The sequence below is a fragment of the Harpia harpyja genome, chromosome 7 (assembly GCF_026419915.1).
Source record: "Harpia harpyja isolate bHarHar1 chromosome 7, bHarHar1 primary haplotype, whole genome shotgun sequence".
NCBI lineage: Eukaryota > Metazoa > Chordata > Aves > Accipitriformes > Accipitridae > Harpia > Harpia harpyja.
The window spans coordinates 16,616,240-16,642,171 of NC_068946.1; the positions used below are offsets into that span (position 1 = coordinate 16,616,240).

The following is a 25,932-nucleotide window of genomic DNA, read 5'->3' on the forward strand; positions in this document are numbered from 1 at the left end:
GCAAGAGCTGGAAGGCAGCCTCCAGAGTCTCCGTCCCACCGAGATCCTGGAGCCCGAGAGCCGAGCCTTAGCCCTTCCACAGTTCTGTGGTTATGAATTAAAGACAGCTCTCAAAACGCCCACGAACCGGGGGGATGCTCAGCAGCCCTGCCCATCTCCTGCCTGCGAGGTAGCAGGGGAACGGGACTCAAATGGTGCGGGCACCCAAAGCCATGCTTACAGAGGTCTGGCTACGCTGGAAGCCCCCTCCTGTTGTCCAGCAGAAAGAGAAAAGGCATAAATAAAGCCTGCATGACCCCAGCACCAACTTTTAGAGCACAGAGCGTTGGTATTTCAGGACCAGACAAAGCCCCTCCCCTGATTTGGGGCAGGATTTTACCCCTTCTCATGCTAGAGTAATGCTAATTACATACAGTTGAAGCCAGCAGAGCCCTGGTTTGCTTGAAGCACATTCACTTCAGTTTCTATTTTGCACAGCTCTTGTGAATCTATGCTCATCAGCACAGCCTTTAAGCCCCTCCTAATTTTAAGAGAATCAGTGGAACTTACCCAGGGGCTGAAGATGGAGATCACCTTGAAGCCGTTTGCTGAATCAAAGCATGGGTTGAAGTTGCTGGGGTTGTGTCCTGAATATTTCATTTGGGTCACTTGCTGCTTAATTGTACCGGGGGTGAATATCTGCACCAAGAGAAAATGCACCACAAGCACTGAAGGCTCTCGTGTTTCCATAACCTGCGGTGTCCAGCAGCATCTGGCAAGAGTCTGGCCTCTTTGGGGTTTAGGTACCCTAATTTTGCCTGTACTTTGCTGAGAGCATGACTGCATACAGGAAGGGATGATGTCCTGGGCTTCAGTTACCTGCCCTCTTCCTAACTCTGAGGTCCCCATAGCACCGGCTGCTCTCATGGGCAACATACAGATGACATTTAACTGGTTATCCTCTGGCTACAGCTGACACCAAGTGCCTACAGTAAAAGAAAATATGAGCCAGGCATGGGCTGCAAATGGCACCAGTCTTTTTCTAAGCTCTCCCGGCCTTTGTCACGCTGGATTCAGCTGCCTTTGACTCCCTGCCCCAACTCTATTATATTCCCCAAGTGACAGTTAATCTCTGATGGCCCTGCACCATGCAGCAATAAATTGTTCTCCTCGACCTTGGGATTGCTGAGCCTTAGCCCAAATGTGAGTTATACCCCAGGCACAGAGAATCAGACACTGTCCATCATCCCTGCCAGCCCACTTATTAAATCTGTATGCTTTAAGGAATACCAAAGCACCCTGGGGTCTTCCCAGCCTGTTCCCCAAACCTACAGGCCCTGTGGATTTAAATTATATAGCGGGGTCCTGAATTAATAGACCTCCAAACCCTAACCTTAATGCAGAAAAGGAGAACATAAGATACCAGCATCCCTCCATACCTATTCTCCTGAAGTCTTGTGCCTGTTGGCTCTGCCTCCTCCCCACCTTTGTGCCTCTGCAGAATGCAGTGGCAAACCGGCTCCCAGAGCTTTGCTTTTCCAAACAGCATCAGCAAGCTAAGCCCTAACCTCGTCTATGGCCAGGAGATCAATTCCTATCCTTGGAAAATAAAGAGGTACTCGCTCGACTGCTTCTGACACCTCCCTGCGCTCCGCCGCCACCAGCATTCCCAGCCCTGTCCAAGTGCGCAGCTGTCCTCCCTGCTCAGCCACTGGGGTTTCACTGCAGCCTCTGGGACCATATCCAGAGAGATGTTTGGGTTTTTTTTCATTGGGAATGCATCTTACTCTGAAATTTATTTAAAAAAAAAAAAATCAATCTTTTTGGGGGAAAAAAGCCCAAATGAGACTCCTGTCAGTCTTCCTGCATCACTTGTGGTATTTTTCACCAACAGCGCTGTCATTTCTGCATATCCATCTTGATATGGAAAAAGCCATTTTGTTTCTATTATTGTGGTTCATTTCATTGCACATCAGTAAATATTACACTGAATTCTTTTTCTCAGTGTAATGACCTGACATCCAAGGGAAACAGGGTTGCCTTGTGAAAACAAAACATCTGACATCACCTTAGCCAGGTGCTTTGATATTTCTGAAGATTTCCTTTCCCCTCCTACCTTGTTTTGGTGCTGGTGGGGAAGAGCTGCTCCATTTTATCCAGAACACAAATGTCACTCTCGGAGCAAGCCTAGCTCTGTAATTGTGTTCATGCCGTCCCCAGCAATAACTTTCTGGCAGAAAAATCCTCCTTAATTTCACTCAGAGAAATCTTAACCGGCTTCCTTTCCTGAAGCTACAAAACACGTGTTACAAAACTCATAAACACCTTCTAATTAATTATACCTGTTTCTCAAATGGAAGATGAATTCTCATTTATTTTCTCCATGACTGTATTTTAAGCCCAGCCACTGCAACTCTGAGCCCTTCGGTTTTCTACCTGGGTGGCTTTAAAAATCATAATGAGTTTTCTCTTTTCCCTAATGATGTGTCATTCACCCTCCTTCCACCCTCCTTCTCTGCAGTGAAGTCAGTGTCCCACTTGCCTCCAGGTTACACCACTCCTACGCCAGCCTCTGCCCATAGGATCCTGCCCACGGAGCTCAAACGCTGCCAGATACAGAGCTGCATCTTTCAGAGGGTGTCCCAATTTTAGAGGTTCTGAGCGCTAAAACAATTACAAAATGTCTTGCTCAGAGGGTTCAATTCTCCACCTTCTCTGTGGATAATCCCCTACCTGGAAAACACTCCAGGTCACCTTCCCACACCTACCTAGAGGAATTTGAGGAAAAACCCCAGCTCAGGCCAGCTGCATCCTCACGAGGGAATTTTGTTGCGGTTGCTACTAGGTATGGATGGAGAGGAATACCACTTAACCACATCTTGCTAAACTCAAGGTGCCGAGAAGATGCGTGGCACATGAAGGAGTTTGGGATACTCATAGCTTTCTCATTCCCCTTCTTTCCTTGGGCTGGATGTCTCTGCCTGCTGCTGCTGGCAGCTGTGTAGTGGTGACGCTGCAGGACTAGGCCTCTCATAGATGAAGTGAGTCCTGAATCCTCTTTCTCCAGTAGTGGAGGTGCCCCTTTGATCAGGTCTTTAAACATAGACCTTAAAATTGCAACAATTCTGTTGCCCACAGCCAAGTCACTGGCTTGCTGCTTGTAATTCAGCACCACCACTGCATCCTGCCCCTGCCCATGGGAGGAAGATGAAGGAGGGGACACGCTGACCTTCAGATTTGGGCAAAGCAGCGCTGTGGCATGAATTATGCAGCCTCGTTTTTAGAGATTTTGAACACCAGGCAATTCCCCAAGAGCAACTGGGACAAGTAGGGTCCGAACGCACATGCTGGCACTATCATTACTGCTTGTAATGAGCTCCGAGACATTATCCTGGGAAAAGAAATCCAGTGTATCAAGGAATGCGCTGTTCCCACCCCGACGGGAGCCCTGGTGATGTCCAGGGCCGTATTTAACCCAACGTCGCTCTGATTCCTCAGCACGACCTGTGGAAGATGCCGAGCCCCATCCTACGCAGTCCTGGCTTTGTGGCACTGAAGCTTGCAAATGGATTGCATGTGGCATGGAGCTAAAGGAAGAGGAGGCAAATCACCCCGTTGCAGTGCTGCATTTAATTTACAAATTTAATTGTTTTACATTTCATTTCAGCTTTGATTGACTCTGCAGGTCTTTGCCGGACCACGCTGGAGGGAGGATACCCAGAGGGCAGACAGAAAGGGTGAGCAGCCGCCACGGGAGGGCTGGGTGGGCTGGGGCCAACCTCCCCATCACCAGGGTACTGATCCAGGATGGGGCTGACACCATCCTCCTTCCTACCCGACAGCCTTGGAGCTTGGGGGACATGTATTTAGGTGATAACTACACTGAGGAGTTAAAAGAGTCTGTAACCAGCAGGCTTTTGCTCACTAGGAACAAATAAATATGGTGCAAATGTCTCCAACCCAGAGTCCCTCCCCACCAAGAAGGTAGCCGTGATATGAAAATGTAATGGGACCACAGCGCCCGAGGGGAAGCGGCTGAAACACTCAAGGCACGCTGCTCCCCGGAGCATCGCTTCTGGCTCTATCACCTGGGGTTATTTACACTGTGAAGAAGCTGGTGATATTTCTCTTACCTTGTGAAGAAAATTATTTGCTTTTAAGACCCTAGTAAGTCTTCGGCTCTCAGGAGACTTTCCCCTGTTTATTTGTTCTCTGATGGAAAAGGAACAAGATTTATTATCACAATGAGGAATAAAGGGATCGGCAAATACTTGGTATTTCTACAAGACTCTTTTTAAACCTAGAGGGCTCAGACTTTAAATTAATGAAGAACATAATTCTCTTGGCTTACAAGCAGCAGGGCATGGGATAAAATCTTGTGGGGAAGAGAGTCAGCCACAAATCAAGGATGTCTCAGCTGATCGCATGGCTCTGTGTGTTATAACTGTGCCTCGAGGTCTCGGCTGGGTTCGGGGCTGTCCCTGCCCGCTCCCCGGCATCTGCAACCCAGAAAAAAAACAGTGCTCATATGAAAAGAGAGCCCAAATGAAAGAGAGACCCAGTGGGTCAACCAGCGAGGGAAAGGGGAGGGAGAAGGGAATCTCTGCAGTAGTGACTATTTTGGGGAACGTGCATCTGTGCCCTTGCAAGTAAGTGTCAGGGCCACTGGCTGGATCCTTTTAATAGCAGCCAGCTCATCAGCTAGTTCTTCTCATGCTTAAGCACACAAAAGGTTGGAGAAGAAATAAAGGCAGGCAGGGGCAAGCTCAAGGGCAGAGGAGGAAGTTGCAGAGGACAGCGCCTGTGACTTGGAAATCCTGCCTCCCCCCCGGCCCATTCTGCTGTAAATCCTTCCTTATGAATGATTGATGCACAGCACACAGGGGAGCTGAAAGCCCTGGCTGGGAACAAAGCTCCAGCCCTAGGGTCTTCCTGAAACAATAAGAAACAAGTCCTTCTCCCATAATTTCACCTTTAATTAAGGAAGATGGGAAGGCTGATTATTGGGCTGAGGAATAAATGAAATTAAGAAGTCAGGTGAGAATCTGTGGTGGAGCACGTCAAGCTCTCCTGTTCCCCACGCAGGGACCGGAGGCTTCTCAGTGCTTCCTGGCTTGCCTTACGACTTTATTTGCTGACGACAGCGGCACCAACAGCTTATCATTCATTGTCTCCAGTTCATTGGTAACTGTAGAGCCATTGGTCTCTCATTATCCGATGGCCTTAAACAGACCTGAACGTCCCAACTCACCTTGGCGGCACTGCAATCCAGCGCTGCAGCCCTCCTGGCTGAGGGGGTTCCCCAGGTGGCCCATGCGAAAGTACCAGATGGTGATTTCGGTGTCTGTGGGCACAGACGGTTCCCGACGGGATCCCATCAGTCCCATCAGCTTTGCAGCGCTGTCAGCTTTTGCTGTTGGAATTTGTTGCTGTCTGCTGTTCCCAAGGCAGCAATTTGGAGAGGGTGCTGGACCTGGGTGGGAGAAGCAGCCCACCCATATTCTGGCAGTGGGGTTTCTCTTCTCCTTACCAGAAATGTTTATTTCTAGGCATTTGGGAGCAAACAAGATCTCAGAGAGAGACGGAGAACTCTTGGGCTCCAGTGCTTTTCAGAGAGCATCAGATGTGAAGACTAAGGTTAGACACTTTAGACAGTCCTTGTGCAGTAGCTGCAAAGCACCACATACTTCTACCTTCAGCTTTAGCCCCTGTGTTTCAGGTGCCCAGAGGTTTCCCACCTCCCATGTCCTCTGGTGGATACAGAATTGGAGAGGGGAGGTGAGTCCATAGGGGAAGCCACCACCAATGCTGCCGGGGTTTGCGTGTGATGGTTGCGGTGTCTGTGCAATTTAGTTGACTCCTAAATGTGCTCCAGCTGAATTCCCCCTTCTGCACCCTGGCAGGGGTCTGTGAGCCTCCGTGCTTGATCCCCTCATGAAATAACTGTTAGGGAAACCTCACTAGGGCTGGAGCGGGATGCTACGAAGTCCCCGAGCTGAGTACATTCCTTTAGGGCATTTTGCAGCGCTGTTACAAAATGGTTGTGCCTTGCCTAGCACAGAGCTTCACTTTCCAGGGCTCTTGGGCATCCGAGGGGCCATAAATTCACTGACGATGAATTAACAAGTCCTGGAATTACAAAGAGGGGGAGAAACGTGAGTGCAAATTGATTTTATTTCACCTTTCCTTGTGTGCGTGTGCTGGGCATGAGGATATAGTAGATTATATTATTATATCTGCTGGGATAAGCGAAAAATTCAGTGGTGTCAGGAAGCTGCTGTACTAAAATTAAATGACTCTGGGATGTGCGTGGCCAGCCACACTTAGAGTGATTGCTGTGGGGACTGGCTGAGGCTTGATGGTCTGTTCTGAAATGCAGTCAAAGCTGTGGTGATTAAATGAGATCCAGGACCATCCTAATTCAGTGTTTAAGCTTTTTCTTCTTCCTTGGGGTCTGAGCTAGGCATGCGATAGGAATACTCATCATAAGAAAGGGAGAAATAAAGGGGAAGGGAACAATCTTTTAGGCTCTTCTTTCCTCCAAAAACCCCTGCACTGGGAGACGGCCGAGTCCATCAGCCCCTGCTCATTTCCCATTGCAGTTCCAAGGATCACGGCCCTGTGTCCTGAAAACCAAGCGGGAACAAGCCTGGAAAGGTAGTGGTGAGGAGGACTGGAAAAAGGGGGACTTCTGGTTTCTGGCCATGCTGTGATGGCCAGTGGTGGTCCGTTTCAGCTGGGGGGGGGGCGAGGGCTGGAGGCTGCGAACGCGCCTCTGGCCCTCACCCCCCCCCGGCTGAAACAGGCATTGAGGAGAGTGCGGGAGGATGCGGGAGGGTGCAGGGGGGTACAAGAGGGTGCAGTAGATTGCAAGAGGGCACAGGAGGATGCAGGATGGTTCAGGAGGGTACAGAAAGGTGCAGTAGGTTGCAGGAGGGTGCAAAAGGGTACAGGAGGGTGTGTGAGGATGCAGGGGATTGCAGGAGGGCACAAAGTCGTGCAGGAGGGTGCGGGAGAGTGTGTGAGGATGCAAGAGGGTGCAGCAGGATGCAGTGGGATGCAGGGGTCTGCAGGGGGGAGTGGGAAGATGCAAGAGGGCGCAGGAGGATGCGGAAGGCACAGGAGGGTGCAGCAGGATGCGGGGGAGTGCAGAGGGGTGCAGCAGGATGCCGGGGGTTGCAGGAGGATGCAGCAGAGAGCAGGAGGGCGCAGGAGGGTGCGGGGGGACGCGGGAAGGCTCAGGAGGGCGCAGGGTCTCTGGCCCTGAGCCAAGCCGCCCAGAGCCGCCGCGGGAGCGGCCGCTGCCGGCGGGGAAGGGCGGCGGGGGAGGCGCGGCGGGCGCGGAGCTCGGCACTGCCCCGCTCCTTCGGCGCCGGCGCTGCCGGGCCGGGGGAGGGCTCAGCCCGGCCCGCCCAGCGCGGCTCTCCGGCCGCGCCGATGGGGCTGCGGGCCTGGCTGCGCTCGCTGGGCGGCTGCTGCGGCTGCTGCGGAGGGGAGGCGGCGGCGCCCGAGAAGGAGCCCTTGCTCAGGTGAGGACCCCCCCCACCCCCGGCCCTTACCCGAACCCCCAGCCCTCTTGGAGGGATGGGGCTGAGGCCCCCCCCCCCCGCCTTGCGCAGGAGGAGGAATGCTCCCACCGGAGATGGGTCGCTCCGCTGGCCCACAGCCACGCGTGAGCCCCTTTTCGCCCCCACGCCGGCTCCGTCTGGACCCCAGAGCCCTTTCCCGCCGGTTGGCCGCCCCGGCGCGTCAAGCCGAGCCCCGTTCCGCTCCCCCCCCCCCCCCAAAAAAAAACCCCCTACAGTTTCTAGCGATTTTACAACCGCTGCTCTCCGTGAAGGAGTCGGCCGTCCCCCTGCGAGAGCCGGTCGAGGCTCCAAAGGGATTTTCTGCCGGCGGTAACAAGCGGCTTTCGGTTCTTTTTGCGCCCGGGTTGGCTTGCCACAGGGGCCGGGTTCTTTCTGACACTTCGTGGCACGATGCACGCCGGGCTGCTGCGTGCCGTGGGGATTTTTACGGTGAAGTTTTAGCGAGCTGAACCGAGAGCCGGCTCTCTTCGGTGTTTCCCGTGTGCCCCTTGCCGTAGGAACCGTTCAGCTTTTGTCTTCCCACGGTGGGATTTCAACAGAGGCGGCCGAGGCGCTGAACAAAAAGGGGGGTCCCCGCATCGCTGAGCAGGGGGTCAGGTCCCAGCTCTGGTCCCGGGCTGGGGATGCTGGAAAGGAGCTGACTGGAGCGCTGACTGGAGCACTGACTCCAGCACTGCTGGAGCCAGCTTTATGCGAAAGCAGCACGCGTGCTGATTTCTAGAGAGCAGATTTTTCTCTCCAGCTGTCGGTTGCATCCGTCTTGTGCCCGGAGCCGTGAGGTTTTGGGGGTGGGAGTGGTATGAAAAGATGAAGTCCCGAGTTGCGGAGAAATGCTGTGAGCTGTGCAAGCACGTAAGGAGGTTTTGCGTGTTGCAAAACATCCGTTCGTGGGGAGTGCGGCACCTCTGCCTCCTTCCCCAGCTGCCAGCCGGGATCCTGGCTGCTGCTGAAGCCCGCAGTGGGTACCCCAGCCCTGGGACGGGGCAGGGACTGTGCCCTCCCTGTGTCATTGGTGGGAGAGAGGCATTTCAAGAAGGAGCGGGGGATGCTCCCGGTGTGGCCTACATAGGTATCAGGGAATAGCAGAGCCAGCAACAGGGCTTGAAATGTCCTCATTTCATTCTGTTGAAGCAGTTACCTAAATAATAACCAGATAATCCTGAGCATGGGGCCTCCAGCCCAGGAAATTGGCATTAACCTAACGAAAGCCGAGCACACGGGCGGAGAGGCTCCTTCCTGCTGCCTTGCTGGCCCGGGTGGCTGTCCCTCACCGGACACCTTTCTTTAGTAACATGCCTTCTGCCGGTGATCCAGTTAATGCTGGCTATAAGTAGGAAAGCCTGTATAAATGCTGGGCATTCAAAAGGCACCTGCTCTTGCACAAGTGTGCCAGCATAATTAAGCTAACAGCCTAATCGCTGGCTTGTCCCTCTTCGGGAGGCTTTGGGGTTTTATTTAAGTGCAGGGATCTTGCAAGAGTGCGCTTGCTGTCTTTTTTTTTTTTATCGCAGCATTGTTTAAAAGGAATGACTTGCTTGAGATTTCAGATCTTTTAGCTGAGTTTTAGGTTTTGGGAGCTGGTGTTGCTACCAAAATGTTGACTTTATGACTTTTCACCTTATTTTCCCCAAGCAGAGTGGTTGCAGCCTCATAAATTCAACATGTCAAAGAACGAAGCAGTGAGGAGGAGGTAATATGTGTATAATTAGGTGCATATATTACCCAAGTGTATACAAGGCTGGCTGTAACCCGTGATGAGGCCAGCAAGAGCAGCCAGCGCTGTGCGTGGAGGTGGGGATGGAGCACAGATGTAGGCACAGCGCTAGTGTGGGGCTGGGAAAAGAAACCCCAGACAAAGCCAGCGAGCTGGGGTGCTGCAGCAAAGCATCCAGGCTGCCTGGCTGTCTTTTGATGTGGGAAGGTGGGATCTGGCTCAGATGGTGTCCTCAAGATGCAAATAAACCAAGAATTTGGGCTCCAAATCCCAAAATGAGTTTAATCTGGACTGAAAGCCCCCTGGAGCAGAAATTTATTGATGAAACGTTAGCGCTCACCATTTTCTGGATAAAGCCCAAAGTGTGAAATTGTCTGAGTCCCCTCTGGTCCCACAGGGACTCCTGTAACCTGCAAAGCAGGCTGCCATTCATGTGCTCCTTTTTTTCCTCCCATTTCTTCATTTTAAATGTTGCTTGGAAGTCCAGCACGCTCTGGGGGTGCTCGCTGTTGGCAGAGCTCTCCGTGCTTGTATGGATTTGCTGACTCCTGGGCACTGCCCACATCCCTTACAGGCTGCTGGATGCTCTGTACCGTTGTTTGGAAATAGAGATGTGTTGGGAAGTGCCTTGCAAGCTGTGAGGGAGTGGCATGTAAAAGCTAAAGTGTGTTAGTGTTATTGCCAGATATTGGTTTATAAAGTAATTCAGATGTTAAGGGTACCAGCAAGTCACTGAGTAGGAAGAAGACTGTCGAAGGCAGGATGGGACCAAACTCATGCTGATAGCACGGCTGGCTCCTGAGTGATTTCTTCCAGGCTGGGATCCTGTCTGCTCCACATTTGAAAAATGTTTTGAGTGAACCCATGCTGGCTCTGGTGTAGGAATGGCTGAGTTATGCCATCCACCCCCTCCCAGTTACGTTCGTTTGCTTGTCTTTAATGAGAGATTATAAGAGATTATCTTTTCCCTTATTACCTGTTGCTCAGGTTTTTGGTTTGTTGAAAGTCTAATTAACCTTCCTGCAGGAATGCTGATGTGAATGATTTTTTTCTATTTTATCTATGTGCTGAAGCTCCTCTTAACATCTTCTTTATGGCTTGATGTCATGGCTAAAGCACCTGCAGTGTTATCTGAGGTTTCACTGGATGGGTTCCTTGCGAAAGGAGTGGGTTTTGGGTAGCAAATAGAATAAACAGTGGGTTGTTCTAACAAGAATTGAGCAGGGTTTGCCACAGGATGGCTGATGAAACTATTGTGTAATGCCGAAAATATGTCTCCATATGTGTTGTGCTGCTGAAATGTCTGGACATCTTGATTAGAAACATTATGGAAATTGTCTGCTAAAAGTTCTCCCAGCAGAATTAAATAACCCTATAAAAAAAATGCACATTCCAGTAGCAACGTAAAGCCATAAAACACAGAACAGCCATCAGTGCAGAGAAAAGCTCCTTGCCTTGGTGGGGACAGCCTTCCCGGAAGATGATGCTCTGTTTTGCTGACCACTAAGCAAATAAAGCCTGGAGTTCACAAGCAGGATGAAGACGTTTCCATCCCCAAATAGAGATGGTGCTAAATGTCCTTTCTGTGCCTTGGCACGGGTACTTGCGCAGCTCAGTGCATCGCTGTACCTCTCAGGTGGGAGCTGCTGGGGTGGGGGGCTCCTGCGGGGATTGCCTGCTTGATTTGGTAGGGTTTGGGCTGCTGGGGAGAAAATAGAGCTGCAGGGTCACACAGTAACATGGTTGTGGATATGGGACCTCTGGAGAGCATCCAGTCCAACCCCTGCTCGAGCAGGGTCAGCTGGAGCAGGTTGCCCAGGACTGTGTCCAGTCAGGTTTTGAGTGTCTCCAAGGATGGAGACTCCACAACCTCTCTGGGCAGCCTGTAGCAGTGTTCACCCACCCTTCTTACGATTAAACAGAATTTCCTATATTTCAATGTGTATCCCATCATGGGACACCACTGAGAAGGGTCTGGCTCCATCTCCTTCACTCCCTCCCATTAGGTACTTATACACATGGATGAGATGCCCCCAAGCCATCTCTTCCCTGGGCTAACCAGCCCCAGCTCCCTCAGCAGAGGTGGCTTGTGTTTTGTCCAAAATAAAACCATGCCCAACGGCACTGCCTTTGAGGAGAAGATGGGTAGAAGCTGCTTCTTTGGCCAAGAGCCAAGGGAGAGGCATTGCATGCAGCCGTCCCCTTGCCTGCTGCTCAAGCATACCCCTCTACACACAAAGTCTCTGTGGGGACAGTGTGCCACTGGGATCTTGGCACGGCTGCAGGGTTAGTCGGGCAGAGAGAAAATACCCTCTGGAGCTGCTGGTATTTTTGAGTCTTAGTTAATTAGAACTGTTCCCACATTAAGCTTGGAGAGGCTGGGGGGGGGCTTATGCAGGGTTCAGAGTAGGAAGATGTGATGGGAAGCAGGGCAGGGGGCTGCAGGAGCAATGGGGAGATGCCGCTCTTCATCCTCGCGGATGGATGCTCACAGTTCCTCCATCCTAGCTGCTCAAATAATATCTGGTGTCTTTAGTAAATTTGTGTGTCTGATGTCTTTCATGGCAGCACTGCCTGGTTTGAACCATGGCTTGCGTGGTCAGAACATTTGCTAAGGTAAAAAACTCTGTCTTCCCATTCCCCACTCCTCTTCCTCCCCTCTCCCAGGCAGGACGTTGGGCTGCAAGAGGGGATGCCACAGCAATGGGCACTTTACCCTGGGAAGGTAAAAGGAGGCAGCGTAATGCTGCGGTAGATAACGCTGCCTCACCTCTCCCCCCCTCTGCAGTAACAACAACCCCTACGCCTCCTTCGGAGCCACGCTGGCGCGGGACGAGGAGCAGAACCTGTGGAGCACCCCACATGACATGACCCACACGGAGGCGGACGACGACCGGGTGCTGTACAACATGATCGTGGTCAGGAACCAGCTGGACAAGGACTCAGAGGTGAGGCGGTGCCATTCCTTGTGCTTGGTTTCACTGCGGGCTGAGGCTCGGTGCTTTCATCAGATGCTTTGGCAGTGCCTTTATTTAAGTACCTGTTAAGCCGCTATAAAGACCCCAAAGTCCCCCAGCATGGCTCACGTAGGCATCAGGTCCTCCCATCTGCTCCATCACCCTCCAGATTTTATTCTATATCTGGTGTGGATACATCTGTAGCCATCTCATCCCTGGGAAGCTCAGGGATGTCTCTGGCAGCTGAGCTAGGAGAGCCACCCGGAGCTGGAACGCACGATGGCCCTGCAAGCATCTCTACCACCACCACCTGCAAACGTGTACTGGTAGCACTGGGATCCCCAGCTCAATTTGCTAGCTTCACAGGCTGCTTTTTTTGTCTGATATTCCCCTGGTTTGGCCTTTCTGTGATCAGACTGGCATTAGCCCTGCCTGCAGTGGAGTTTACCCAGCAATGACAGTGCCTGGAGCTGAGCTGCCGCTCCAGTGACGCGTCAAGTTAAATACTCCTCTAATGGGTTATACGGCAATTACTGAGAAGCGGAGAACTGGCACAGCTCTTAGGGCAGAAGGGAAAAATCATCGCTGTTACATAAAGGCTGTTTTGCAGCCCTGATTTCCTTTGCTAAAGCACTTCAGCGCAAAGGAGATTTCAGTGGCCTGATTAGGAGCAGGCTGTAGCAAATAGTGACACATTTTCCCCTCTCTGATTGCTTTTAAGACTTCAAAATATTTGCAGGAAAACGTGGAGGCTTCACATTTAATTTCAACATGATCCCATTTCATCCAAGACACCACAGGACTATAACTCTCCCTCCTGTGATAGTCCCCTTAAACCACAAGCTAGCTCAGCTTTCACCAGAAGCCTTAAACTCAAAAGGTGCAGCTGAGATCAAAATTACAATTTTTAAAACTTAAAATGAGATAATGCAGTGCTTGTATACAGTTGGCCAGAATCCCCATTTAATTTTTTTTTTTTTTTGATGGGGATTGAATTAATCGTGGTGTTTACAATAGATGGTTTTGTAACAATGCTTTCATGGCTGCATGTAACCTTTACAGCTACAACTGAAGATGTCCTCTTCCCTCCCCACCACTGTTTTCTCTACCTTGCAATTGCTTGTCTTAGAGAAGACAGGGAGCTTCATCCAGCCCAAATTAGCTGAAGGAAACGACGACAACTCCATTTAGGAGGCTGCACCGCTCCTGAGTTGTTGCAGAGCTGGGTGTACTTCATGGCAGCACTGAAGCTCCTGATTTCAGCCTGCACCCATTCAAGCGGCCTTTTAGCTTGATTTAGCGCTCATTATGAGGCAGGCCTTGTAAAAGCTTTTATTATTTATAAAACGGTATCATAAGTGGATGGGCTGCTAAAAAGATGTCTCCCTGGGCGAAGGAGAGTTATGTATCAGCCTTGCTCAGGTTGCAGAGGAGAGCATCAGTTATGGGTGAGCAGGAGAGTGCTCCTGCATCTGCTTGTCCTAAACCCAGTGTGCCTGCCTGTCCTAAATCCACCGCTTTCTTTGTGCCTTCAGCATATCCATAGGGTTTTTAGTGGGTCTGAGCAGTCGCCGTGCCTGCCAGTGAAAAAGGAAAGTACAAAGAGCATGGGCCTTCCTCTCCACAACAAATGTAAGATCACATACCCTGTTTTTTTATGCAGTGCAATTAATCAAAAAGCCTGAGGAGTACGACATCAGGCTGACTTTGAAAAAAGCAAACACATGATATGCTTGATTTGAATTATGGCACAATGCCCTTTGCAGCTAGTGATTGCTGTCTCTCTTTCACAGCTAGGGAAACTGAGGCACGATATGTAAGCCTGGCAAGCTGCTGCCGTTTCCAGCTGCAGCTTTTTCTGGATGGCAGAACAGGGAGGGACTTCGCTGGCAAAGACAACCATCATTCCTGCATTTGGCCCCGGGTGCTGAAATCTCTCCTTACTCCAGCGAGCATTTTAAAACTAGGCCAGATTGCATTGCCCTCCCCTCCTTATGAGACTTTAGCCCTGAGAGAGAGAAGAAAAATCTAATTGCAAAACAGCACTGGGCTGCAAAAGCCATAATCTGCTTTGGGAGCTGCTCTGCTCCCAAAGTCCCCGGGGAGAGTGTGTGGATGCTGCAGGAAAGGGGACGGGGGAACGGTTTCTTCTTTGTGCAGTGCATAAGCGTTACGAAACTATAGGTCCTTTTCTTCTCTTGGTTAAAATCAGACTGAAAGGAGAACTACTCCCTGTATTTCTGCTCCTTCATTTAACAAAGAGATTTTGGCGTGCTGTGCACTTAACTGTATGCTTTGCCATTCCCCACCTTTATCTTAGCGATTTCCTAGCACAGGACTTTGGAAGGATCCCAAAGAGCAGGTCACTTTACATCTTGTGTGCTTTATCTGTACGGCACCACCTCAACCTCAAACCAATATCGCATTTTTCTTAATCTGGCTAACACACTTCTGCTTTCCTGGGTATTTTCTTTTTTTTAAAATGGTTGTTCACAGAGTGATGAGGTGCCGTGAGCTAGGACAGGAGAAGCAGTGGGCCAGGACGCAGTGGTGCCATTGGCACAGTGCTGGAGGTCAGCGGGCATGGTCCAGGGACAGCTGTCTCCTGGCCTGGGCACCTCTGCATTGTGGATCACTGTAAATAAATAAACCAAATTGTGTATGCAAAGGGCCAGGTGCTCGACACTGAGTGCATCCTGTAGTTCAGTCAATTTTCTGCATGTTAGATCATTCATGGTGGGGCTGCCAGCAACTCACAGCGTTGGTGTCCTCCCTCGGGGTCAGTTCCTTGCCCCCGCCATGGGGCAGGACCAACACCCAACCCATGCGGAGCTGTTTCTTCTCCCTGCCTCCTCCTGACAGCCCCGCTCTGGGAAATTTGGCAGCTCCAGCCCAAACTCGTGGTGACCTTAGCTTGTGTACGGATGGCAGGGCTGCTCCACCCTGCTCCTCGCTGAACCAGGGCAGCAACCTCTTCAACGCAAGCACCATGACGTCCCAGGAGCGCCCTGTTTGTCCTGCTTGGTGCCATGTGCTGGGAGTGACAGCTCACGGGGCCGTTGGCTGTGGTGGAGCCCACTGGAGCACCCAGTGGTTGCCAAACCCACTGTGCAATAGGTAGATAAGGCAAGATTCGCTGGAGCCTCCTAAAATCATAAGGACTGAGCAACTTGCAGCTTCACATTTCTCTCTGCTTGAGGCCGATGAGCATGATGTGCTTGCGGAAGCAGAGTGTGGGCAAGGGAGGGTGTGCACAGAGAAAACCAGAAAAGCCATAGCTGAAGGGCTGGCTTAAGGGAGCTGGTAAAGCTGATGCAGCCTTTGGAGATCAAAGCTGTCGTCAAAGCTTTTGAAGGCTGGGGTCAATGTTTCAACTATGGAAAAAATGTTTTTTTCCTGCTCCTGCTCTGCAGCATCATTGAACCTGTTGTGGTGTAAAGTAAAACCCCAAATCTGGAGGTGAAATGAGGACCTCTAGGAAAACAGGATGTTACTTAAGATGGTGCATAGATACAGGCCAAGTCACTGATCCAGCACATACCCTGCTAGTGTGGAGGAAAGCATTTTATGGGGAATGGGGACTACTGTGGCTCCGGCAAGCCTCCAGTATTAACAGTAAGAGCTGCCCTGGGCTTATGTGCGTGTTGTGGCAGATAGCCCCCTCCATGAGGTCCAGTTTGTGGTGGCCCTGGTGCCTCAATGTCCTCTGATGGGGTGCGTCGAGTTACCCAGCCGTGGGCAGAGAGCCTGAGCTGTTGCACCAATACTGGCTTCAGAGAAGGAGCCAGGTTTAGGGCAGCTGCGCCGCGCGTCTGTGAACAGAAACTAAAGGTGGGGTTTTGCATTATGACCACGGAAAAAACACTGTTCTTGCGGCTTGTTGTAAATGCAGTGTTTCTTTCTTCTTTGGGCTTATTCCCTTGGGGGGAAGGTGGGCTCATAAAGCCCACTAGCAAAGGCAATTCCTCAGCCTGCATCTCTGCTGGGGTCCTGGCTAGCAGAGCTATGCTGGCGTGATCCTCCTGGCAAGCCAATTAACAAGCTGACAAGGCCTATTTTTCTGCTTCCTCCTGCTCTTCTACAGGATTATTCTTTTTTAAACCGGTTACAGAGAAGGTCAGTATTGCGACACGCTGCTGCTGGGGCATGGAGAGATGATGGGATTTGTGCAGGGTTGGGGATGCCAGTCGGGTAGCCCAGAACCCGACCCTCTTAATGCCTGCATGCCTCTTTTAAAACTGAATCCAATTTAAGCTTATTCTAAGCTGAGATGTCCGTCGATGATTCAATGTATGAGCGTGGATCTAGGGTTTGTATTTGTTCTACTACTTCCAGTGGGGCCAGTCGCAGAGCCAGAGCAGGAGCATCCCTGGACACGGCGTGGTACCTGCCTGGACTGGTATTTTGCAGTCTTTCCCTGATAATTCTGTTTTTACCTCATGTCCAAAATAACTCTTGAACAGAACGGTGACACCAATTGCTTTTAAGGGAATAAAGCAGGCGGCTTTGGTAGAGGATTGCTTTAGCAACATGAGGAAAGCTACCTACTAATTAGGAAATTTCCATACGAGCAGGGATGAAAAGTTGGACAGTGCTTGCCTGTTCTCTTGGCACATTTTTTCCCAGAGCTCTTGGTTATGTACCAACCTGGCTTATATTTCATGCCCAGCATTTCCTCACTTCCATTTGGTGTTTGCAGATTTAGTATATCACACTAGAGAGTCTGGGGGAGTTTTCCAGCTAAATATTTGAAGGGCTGAGCACTCGGAGGAGAGAGGCAGCAGGGTTTCCCTGCTGCTCCCGGAATATTCTTGACTCATGCACAAAGGGTTTTCTCAAGCCCCCACTGGTATATGTTGTGCCCTGCTATGTAGGCTTAAAAGGGCAAAACTGGTTGCAAAAAACAGGGCCAGGAACTGCAACCTGCTTTGGTTTCCTGTGGTTAATTCAGATTTTGGCAAAAGGGTATTTTTTCTTAAAGGATTGATTTTGAATGCATCACTGGGATGTCCCAGACCCCTAGAAACACCAAGGGGTGTGGTGAAGACCAGTCTTCTGCTGTACTTTCCCAGTACTGTGACTCCTCACTGCCCAAGAAGTTACACCTAATTTTGCAAAAGGCAGGACAGGGAATGGAGCTGCACAGAAGGTGCAAAACAATGTTAAGTTTTGGGAGAGAGCTGCTTGTCCCGTGCCTGCATATGGGCTCAGACACCTTGCTGGTAGGGGCTTCGGGGGGGAAGCCAGCCCAGGATGCGGCGCAAAGGGCAGCCTGCTCTGGCCTCGCTCTGGTCAGGGCTGCTCAAGGACCGGTGTGCCCTGTCCTGCATCTCGCCGGTGCCCTGGTACACCACGGCCTTCCCCGTCACAGCCGCAGCGAGGGCTGAGCGAGAGCGACGTTTGGTGCGGAGCCCCGGCTGCCTGCCCTGGGGCTGCCTGGCATCGGTGCTGAGCAGCCTCGGCCTCGTGATGCCGCTTGGCCCTGACCAAACGCTCCCTGCACAGGTCACATCTTGGTGACTCACGGGATGTTCATGGGGAACACCCTCCCCAAAGTCTCTGATGTTGCCCGTTCCTGTGTGGAGACATGGGCAGGACAAGCTTTGCTCTTCCTCTGCTGTGTAGCTAAAGGGAGATGCTTTTTAGAATAATTTTGGGGATGGAAAGATGCTCTGAACTTTATTTCCTCATTAAAGCAACACAGAGGACAGCCCCCTGCCCACAGCATTTAGGATGTCTCTGCTACAAGGAATCGCCTGAGAAAACTCAGTGGTTTCTGAGGCTGATGGAGAACAGGGCATAAGTCCCTCTGAGAGCTCAGCCTGTAGCTGCCCAACTGATCCTGATAATCTCTGCTGTCATTAGTTGCTTTTCAGTGACTTGCACCATGTGCAGCATCCTCCTCCCAGCTTTCTCTACAGAAATATAAATGCATCCAGCTCCATGCTCAGGCAAAAGAAATCCCACCAAAACAAGAGGTCCCACCCAGGCACCACCGTTAAGCATCATTTTCTGTACCAAAGCTGCTCTTCTGCACACTCCCCAAATTCTTCATTGACAGGACACTGTTAGAGGTCCCCCGGGACTAAATATGCACTGTACTCATAACGCAGCTCTAACTATGACGTACAAGAAAGCCATAACCTAGATTCCCTTAAAACAAAAACAGACAAAGGAAAACACACTGCTGTTAATCCAGAGAAAATCAGGAGCAGCTTCCCTGCATGCTAAGCGCTGCTCGCCGTTTAGCTTAGCGAGGAGTCTGGCTCACTCCCATGGGGGGTAAATCCCTGCAGCCCTGAAAGCTGCTGCCAGGTGCCAGCAAGCCATGTTTTGGAGAGAGGAGCATCTTTCCCACCCCCCGGCTCACTAATTCAGCAGTGTGAAGCACGCCTGGAATCACAGTGGCTGTGTTGATCGATCGCCTGCGTTAAAGCACTTGTTTATCTCCGCGGGAGGGCAGAGACACGCAGCTTATTTCCCTACCAGCATGACCAGACTAGTTTGCTCTCCTTTCTGCTTATACCATGGGGTCACAAGCAGGCTGAGATGTTTCTGAGGGATCCCTGCCAGTGGGGAGCAAGGCATTGTGCAGCCTTTATTCTCTTTTTAAAAACTTTCAACTTTGCAATAAACTTCCCACAAAGCTTTCATACAATAAAGCCCCTCTTTTCTTTTTCACTGAGAGGAGCTCAGTTCCTAGCTACGAGCCGGTGTCAAGAGAGAAGAGAGTCTGGTCCCTGCCTCCTTTCTTTTGCAAAGGGCTGAAGAGATGTTTTGATGCCTTGCACTGGCAGCCAGGTGCCCTCCTGTGCAAACAGTAAAGCTGTTTTCAAGTACCACTGCAGTCAAGAGAGAAACGCGCCTCTGATCAGCAAAGCTAGCTAGTTGTCAGCAGCAACACAAAGCTAAAAATGAAGGGGATTTTGCTCTCCGGGAGGATGAGCGGTGCAGAGCGAGCGGCTGCAGGTAGAGCTGCGTTTCCCCTGCTCTCCTGACCTGAATTCATCGGTGTCTTAACCCTGCCAGCTGCTTCTTCCAAAGCGTAATCTCCAAGGGCTTCCTGCAGCTATCGCTGAACAAGAAAACAGGCTTGTCATTTAATTCTCTGCAGTCGTGGCGTGTCAGCCAGGTTCAGGAAAAAAACACTAAGAAATCTCCAACTCTTTATTGAATCAAGTCAACTCTTTAAGGCACCAGGTATCAGAAAAACAGTGGGATTTCTAACACACAGGTGACCTTCACGGGAATTGTTTAACCCCTTTGAACCCAGTATGTCATGTAGGAAAATCCCAGGGAGACGGCACAGATTAACACCCGTTTATTCTGTAAGAGTCCATCTATGTAATCTGTTGCTGAGAAATGAGATTCATTAAGGTTGTTAGTGCAGGGAAATTATCTGAGTGATGTTATGACCTGCTGTGTGGATGCTTCTGTAAATGCATCCTTTGTAGAGTGTGCATTGATTAAACTCTGCTAGCAAAAGTACTCCTGGTTTTCTTGCAGAATACATGCATTTCCACAGGAATGCATGCTTGTACAGATGTGTTTAGTTGTGCTGGTATAACTTTAATAAATAACCTCAAAACCTTCGCTTTTAGACAGTGTCCCATTATGCAGATACAAAGCTTGAGGTCAAGTGCAAGGATTTAAGCTCTATAGTTAAGTGAGGCATTAACTGCAGCAACTAGCAGCCACTAATAGTTATTATGTCAGATGACTCCAGCTCAGCCCTCAACCATCCTCGTGCATCCCTCTTCTCTGCTATTTAAAAAAGGGTACCAAGCCTTTTAAAAAAAGTTTATTTTTCTTGTTTTCCAGTACTTTTGAAAACCTGTCTACTCCAGTTAAATGCCAAACAGGGCTGAACAGTTTGGAGAAGCCACTGTATGTGTGAGCATACTGAGAGCAGTAACTTTTTTCCAAACTTTGTTTCCCATGGGCTATCATCAGCTGTAAGAAAATGTGCCATGCCGGTGTAACTGCAAGGATATGAAAATAAGGTGTTGCAATAGTTTATAGTAATTATTGATATGTGGTTGTGGTTTCTTGAGCTATAGAGGCTGAATAAGGTATTTTCACAACCTCAGGTTTTGATACTAGCTGGGGTGTCAAGGTTTGGGGAAAAGGGCTTTGGACCAAAGAGACTGAAGTCTCTCAGATGAGCTACATTTAGAAGTTCATGTTGTTCTCCAGCCTAGGACAGCGTTATAATTTCCAGCACAGAGCTGGAATTATATTCTCCCTGTTTGACCACTTTGGTCATCGGCCACGCCTAAAATTCTGTAATCCCATTTCAAGGTAACTGGAAGCCTATTGTGTACATGCAGAGAAGATACAGAGATGCTGTACCAAATATAAAGCTAAAATATTCTATGCTAGTCAGTGTAATTTCTTCCAGGGACAATGGCAGCCTGGCCATCAACCTTCATACCGATCCCTCAGTGCCAACATCAACAGTTCAACTCTGGCTCCGTTTCTAAAAGCTGAAATTCCTAGAAAAGCAGCAGAGACCTCCCCACATGCAAATGACTGAGTGTCTCTTATCCCTTTGCTTTGCAGGAATGGCAAAAGCTCAACTATGATATTTATACCTTACGGCAGACCCGAAAAGAAGTGAGAAGCAGGTGGAAACACATTTTGGAGGATTTAGGTAAGCTAGAGGACAAAAGGATGTCATTTCTGTGGTACCAAATGAGAGGTCCCATGATGGTCGAGGATGGGAATGGCTCCACAAAATCAGGCTGGTAGAGGAGAGAGGGAGGAAAATGAAACAAGGTTGCTGAGCAGTGCCATCAGGTAGCCCACATGGCAGCTGAGAGCCTGCGGGAGGCTCCCCAGAGCTCAGGCACGGCCGGGAGGAGACGGAGACACCGTGTCTGCAGGGATGTCAAAAAGCCCAGGAGCCCATAACAGCATGCACAGTCATCCATTTCAAGCTTCCTTGTGGAAACTTAGCAGGGATACCTGGGAGTTCACCCTGGGTTTTTCTAAACAAGATAAGCAGGGAGAAATGAATATTCCTTTCAGATTTGAACACAGATGATACATCTATTTTTCTTCCTTAGCCCACGCCAGCTGATCAGAGCTAAACCACCCACATTGTTTTCTCCTAAGTGAATTTGAAGTATTCTTTCACCAGATGAAATTGCTCAACAGTGGCCCTCCTACTCCTGCTATTTCCTAGCCTGCAAGCAGTGAACTGCACCCACCGGTCCTGTGTGCTCAGCTGCTGCTCCTCCAGAGAAGGCAGTGGCGGGTGTGACCTGGTTTTCCCAATTACATTGCACACAGCATGTGACACTTGGGCCAAAGAGATGTGCCGTACCGGCACATCAGCTTGGTGACTTGCATCATGCTCTGGAGGTGGTTGGCAGCTAATGAGGGGAGGATGTGCGAGTCAAGCACACTTGTTGGGCTGTTCAAGGATATTATCACTGGGAGGAAAAGAGATGGGTATCTCAGCTGCTCCTGCCCTACCTGCTGTTCTGGCATCTGGATGGGAGGAACATTATAAATTCATAACTAGGTATCAGCGTTCATCTTCACCCAGGTGCTCACGCAGCCTGTACAGCCCAAACATGGGAGGGATCACTTGACATCCTTACGTCTGTTACTGCACGTTGACAAAGGCGCTCCCACATCTCCCTCACATCTGCAATGGCTCCGGAGCTGTTTTGCAAAGGGTGGGGAAGCTCAAGGCCAGGGATCGCTTCGCCTTAGCGAAGCTAGACACGCAACCAGATGTGAAACCTGCTGTCTTTTGTTATCTAGACCTGTGCTTTAATCGCAAGACCACCACTCTTTCTCCATAAGTGCTTTCAGGTGAGACACATCACCACCAGCTCCGTGGAGCTAAACTAAGAGTTAATGGTAGCCATTACATCTAAAGATCCCTGCATTCATTCTCCTCCCCCTTTCCTTCCCTGGATACCCTTCCTATAAGAGATGCTGACTGCTATGGGAACAATTACCCATGCATTCATTACTGCCGCAGGTTTTTTATCACTGTTACCTCCCAACAACATACAGGCGTAGCTGCTGGGGTGCTCAGGAAGCCCCACCAGCCCCGAAAGCTCTGGCAGCATGAGAACATGGAAGAGCTGAATCAACACCCTGGGTGCGGATGTTCATCTGCCTTCCCTGGAAGACTAGCAACAAACTTGCTCTAAGTGGATTTATGGGTTTTTTTCCCCACCAGCAAGCTCATACCTGCCCCAAGTGCAGACATGGAGCATGCCTCAAGGAAACATTAGTTTGTTTTGGCAAGTAGGGAACGCAGCAGCCCAAGGTGGAGTGGGAATAAGGAGCCTTGCAAGAGCCTGGAGGACTCAGAGATGACCCTGCCCACATGTTTGACTCATTTCTGTAAGCCATCTCTTTCCCAGGTTTCCAGAAGGAAGTGGACTCCCTCTTGTCGGTGACCAAACTCAGCATCATTAGTGACTCCCAGAACATGGGCAAAGCCCGGGACTTCCTGTTAAAGCTGTCTGAAGAGACAAATATCTTCCCGACCAGCTGGGAGCTTTCTGAGCGCTACCTCTTTGTGGTGGTGAGTACCTCCGAGCGTGCCTTCCTCCCCACTGCCCCCATCTCTGCAAGTGAGCTCAGACGAAGGGGAGCAGATGGGTGAACTGCACCAGAGGATGCTCAAATACATGGTGGCATCTGGGGCGTCCCTGTCAGATGTTGCACTTACAGCTTGGCTGTTCAGCTTCCTTGGAAATGTCACTGCTGTAGCACCATGAATTTGCCCCCACCAAGTTCCTTTAAGCCTGTGTAACTGGGTGCTCTTGCAGCCTATTAATGAAGTGGGAAAAGATGAGGCCTAATGCCTGGCTTAACCTGAGAGCAGGCATGGAGGGAAGACCCTGACCAGGGAGCTGCCCAAAGCAGCCCGTAGTGATTATAAAACCCCATTGCTTTGGCAGGATCGGCTCATAGCTCTGGATGCTGCAGATGAGTTCTTCAAGATGGCCAGTGTGGTGTATCCGAAGAGACCCAGCGGGGAAAGAGTGGACGATAGCCAGAAGGCCCCCCAGTGTATTGCTGTCACGATGCCCTGAGGAACATGCCCTGCTGGCGCAAGACGGACAGCGGGTTTCCTTCCCTCCGGAACGAGGCTCCTCTGCCGAGGGGTTAGCACAAGTAGTGCCGCTCCTTGTTTTCCTGCAGAGAAGCAAGTGGGCTCGCCGGAGCAGAGCGAGGAGGTCAGAGAGCTGTGCCCCACCAGGAGGGTACGGGAAGGCAGATGCTGGCCCCAAGGTGCTCCCAAGCAGAAGGGAGCAAGAACTGCCGTAGCGCAGCCCTGGTGGGAGACCTCAAGCTGAGTAGTGTGCACGATAGGCACGGGGCGGGGGGAACCTGCCGTGCAAAGCATTGCTACCAGTAGCTGCAAAAGTTGAGATGCCTCTAGTTACAAGCGCTGTGAGGAGATCCGCGTTTCCACCATCCACTGGTACCTGCCACTGTCCCCACCCTTGACCTTGCCAGCCGGGAGGACCAGCAAGGAAGGAAAAATACCTCAGTCATCTACAATTCCATGACGTTTCTCTGTGCACTGGTCCTCTTCTTCATCCCCAGCCTATGGCAGCCCCACCGGGCAGGTCCCAGGGGATTTGGCAAAGAGGCAGGAGCAGCATGTAGCCGGCGGAGGATTTAATGCCAGGTGGCAAAGCCTTGGAGCAGTGTCGCAGTTGGGTGCTCTATCCCCAGCCATTAGTGGTTTGGAGGTGTTTGTGTTGGGGGGTGCTCAGCCTGACATCTTAAGGTAGATTTTAGGAAGGTGCCAAGGTCAGAGCTGCTGAGAATTTGGCTCCTGTAATATCCTCAGATTGGTTGCCCAACATCTATCAATTTCTGAAAGTTTTGGTCTTAATTGCATTAAAAAAATCCCATTATAAAGCTGCATGTACTGTCAATATATACCACCCCTGCTGTTAATGAGGATTTTTAATGAATGTTCTTTATATCTTGGGGTTTTGTCTGATAATGAGCAATAATTTTAAAACACTGGATTTGATCATTTAAAAACAAGTGGAAGTTCTTCACTGTTTAACACATGTGCTGCTAATTGGCCAGTTGAAAATGCTGGTTATACAGGACCTCCCAAAATAGCAAAACAGAGCTTTTATTTGTTTATACCTACAGTGTTTGAAATATATATATATATATTTATTAATTGTTTCTGTTTGTCAGTCTTCCTGGGAAGCATTTTTGTCAGCTCAGGACATCAGTGAAAACTGAGTTTAATAAACAAAACACATTACAAAACTAACGTTTCTTACTCTCTCTGTAACCCTATTCAGACAGCAACATTTATCTTGACTGCTAATAGCAAAAGGGTTGGGGTATTTGCAGACCATATGCCTCTGCGGCCTGTTCTCCACACGCTTACAATTGTCCATTGACTTGCAAGAGTAGGGTCATTTGCCAGGTTAGGACCGAAGTCTTTGTAGGAGATGATGGGGATTGAAATTTATTTCAGTGGGATTTGGAGTTAGGTGCCCAGTTCCCATTTATTTTTTTATTTATTTTTTTTAGCAGAAGTTCAGCTGCACTTTGGAAAACCTCCCATGTTTTTATAGAAAATAAACTTCAGTGCATGGCAACTCCAGGCTTTGATTTGAACAAACTGTTGCAGAACAGAGAGATCCGGCAGTCTGAGGAACACCGTGCCAAAGTACATGACGCTACCCAAAAGTCAGCCCTTAGGATGTTACCACTTTATAGTACTACATGTTACGTAAAACCACCTGATGAGTTCCAAAATCTCATGGGCGAGAAGAGATCTTGTTAGCTGTGGTGCTCCTTGTTTTGGTGAGGGAGGTCGACATTAAGCAGCACCTTTGCAGAACCACCCTTTGCTGCCACTTGTAGCTGTGAAACTGGTTCCGATGTCAACAAAATGCATTTTGTTGTAACTTAATAGGACAGAAACTGCCTAAAAGGGACAATAATTAGGATCTCTGAATGAGTTTAGCTACCGAAGTAAGGCCCTGTGCAGGGGAAATGCTGAATTTCTGAGCACAGCCACAGGGAGGAGTAGGAATTAACAGCATCATTGGATCAGAGCAAAGCAGAAGGCCCAGGAACTTGTGCATCAGATTATGTACTGATCACAACATGAACGGAAAAAGGTCTGTCAGTCCTAGAACTCAGATAAAACTGGTCATGGGGTAACCCGCAAATACTGCAAAACAGCCTTCGGTTAAGTATAAGGATGCAGAACTTCTAAAAATCTGCAACTTGAAAAATTATAGGAACCAGCAGAAATTGTTTCCATAGACGTCCAAGTTCGTCATCCTGTTCATCTCAGTAGGAAATGCCCTGTCTTTCATGCACTTGAGGTAGAAGACTGATAAACTGTATTTCAGTTAGCAAAATGCAGGGAGTAATTTGCCTTTTCTAATTTGCATAGAAATTATGAGGCAGATACACACCTTAAACTTTTGTTTTGCTCAGATTTGGGCTTCCTCTCCTGCTAGGAGAAGGAAACACAGCTTAGTTTGTCACCAAACGAGCCTTTGGCTGTGTCTCGGGGACCAGCAGTAGAGGAGCATCCACCTGGAACCGACAGACAGCACACACTCACCATAAGGTCCAGATACTGCCCAGTTGCCTATTGATACTGGCCTGCCAGAGGTGTTTAAAAGATGTATTTAGGCTCTAACAGCAGAAAAGTTACCCATGT

At 49.9% G+C, this 25,932-nt stretch overlaps 1 protein-coding gene and 1 long non-coding RNA gene across 2 annotated transcripts; one reads left to right on the forward strand and one right to left on the reverse strand.

The window, feature by feature from the left end:
- Positions 1-3,693: 3,693 nt before the first annotated feature.
- LOC128143887 (uncharacterized) lies at positions 3,694-8,954 on the reverse strand. Its single transcript, XR_008235918.1, has 3 exons — positions 7,782-8,954; positions 5,231-6,108; positions 3,694-4,478 (listed from the first exon to the last, which is right to left on the reverse strand). It is a non-coding gene; the product is annotated as an uncharacterized LOC128143887 (long non-coding RNA).
- Positions 7,288-24,516, forward strand: MREG (melanoregulin). Its single transcript, XM_052791764.1, has 5 exons — positions 7,288-7,508; positions 12,071-12,230; positions 20,802-20,892; positions 22,628-22,791; positions 23,171-24,516. The coding sequence occupies exons 1-5, from the start codon at positions 7,417-7,419 to the stop codon at positions 23,303-23,305; spliced, it is 642 nt and encodes a 213-aa protein (XP_052647724.1). The 5' UTR covers positions 7,288-7,416; the 3' UTR covers positions 23,306-24,516.
- The last annotated feature ends 1,416 nt before the right edge of the window (positions 24,517-25,932 follow it).

Bases quoted from the DNA above. Each gene is read 5' to 3' on its own strand.
- MREG (XM_052791764.1), top strand. From the start codon at position 7,417: ATGGGGCTGCGGGCCTGGCTGCGCTCGCTGGGCGGCTGCTGCGGCTGC. The intron at 20,893-22,627 runs GTAAGCTAGAGG...TCTCTTTCCCAG, and splicing joins ACACATTTTGGAGGATTTAG to GTTTCCAGAAGGAAGTGGAC. The intron at 22,792-23,170 runs GTGAGTACCTCC...TTGCTTTGGCAG, and splicing joins AGCGCTACCTCTTTGTGGTG to GATCGGCTCATAGCTCTGGA.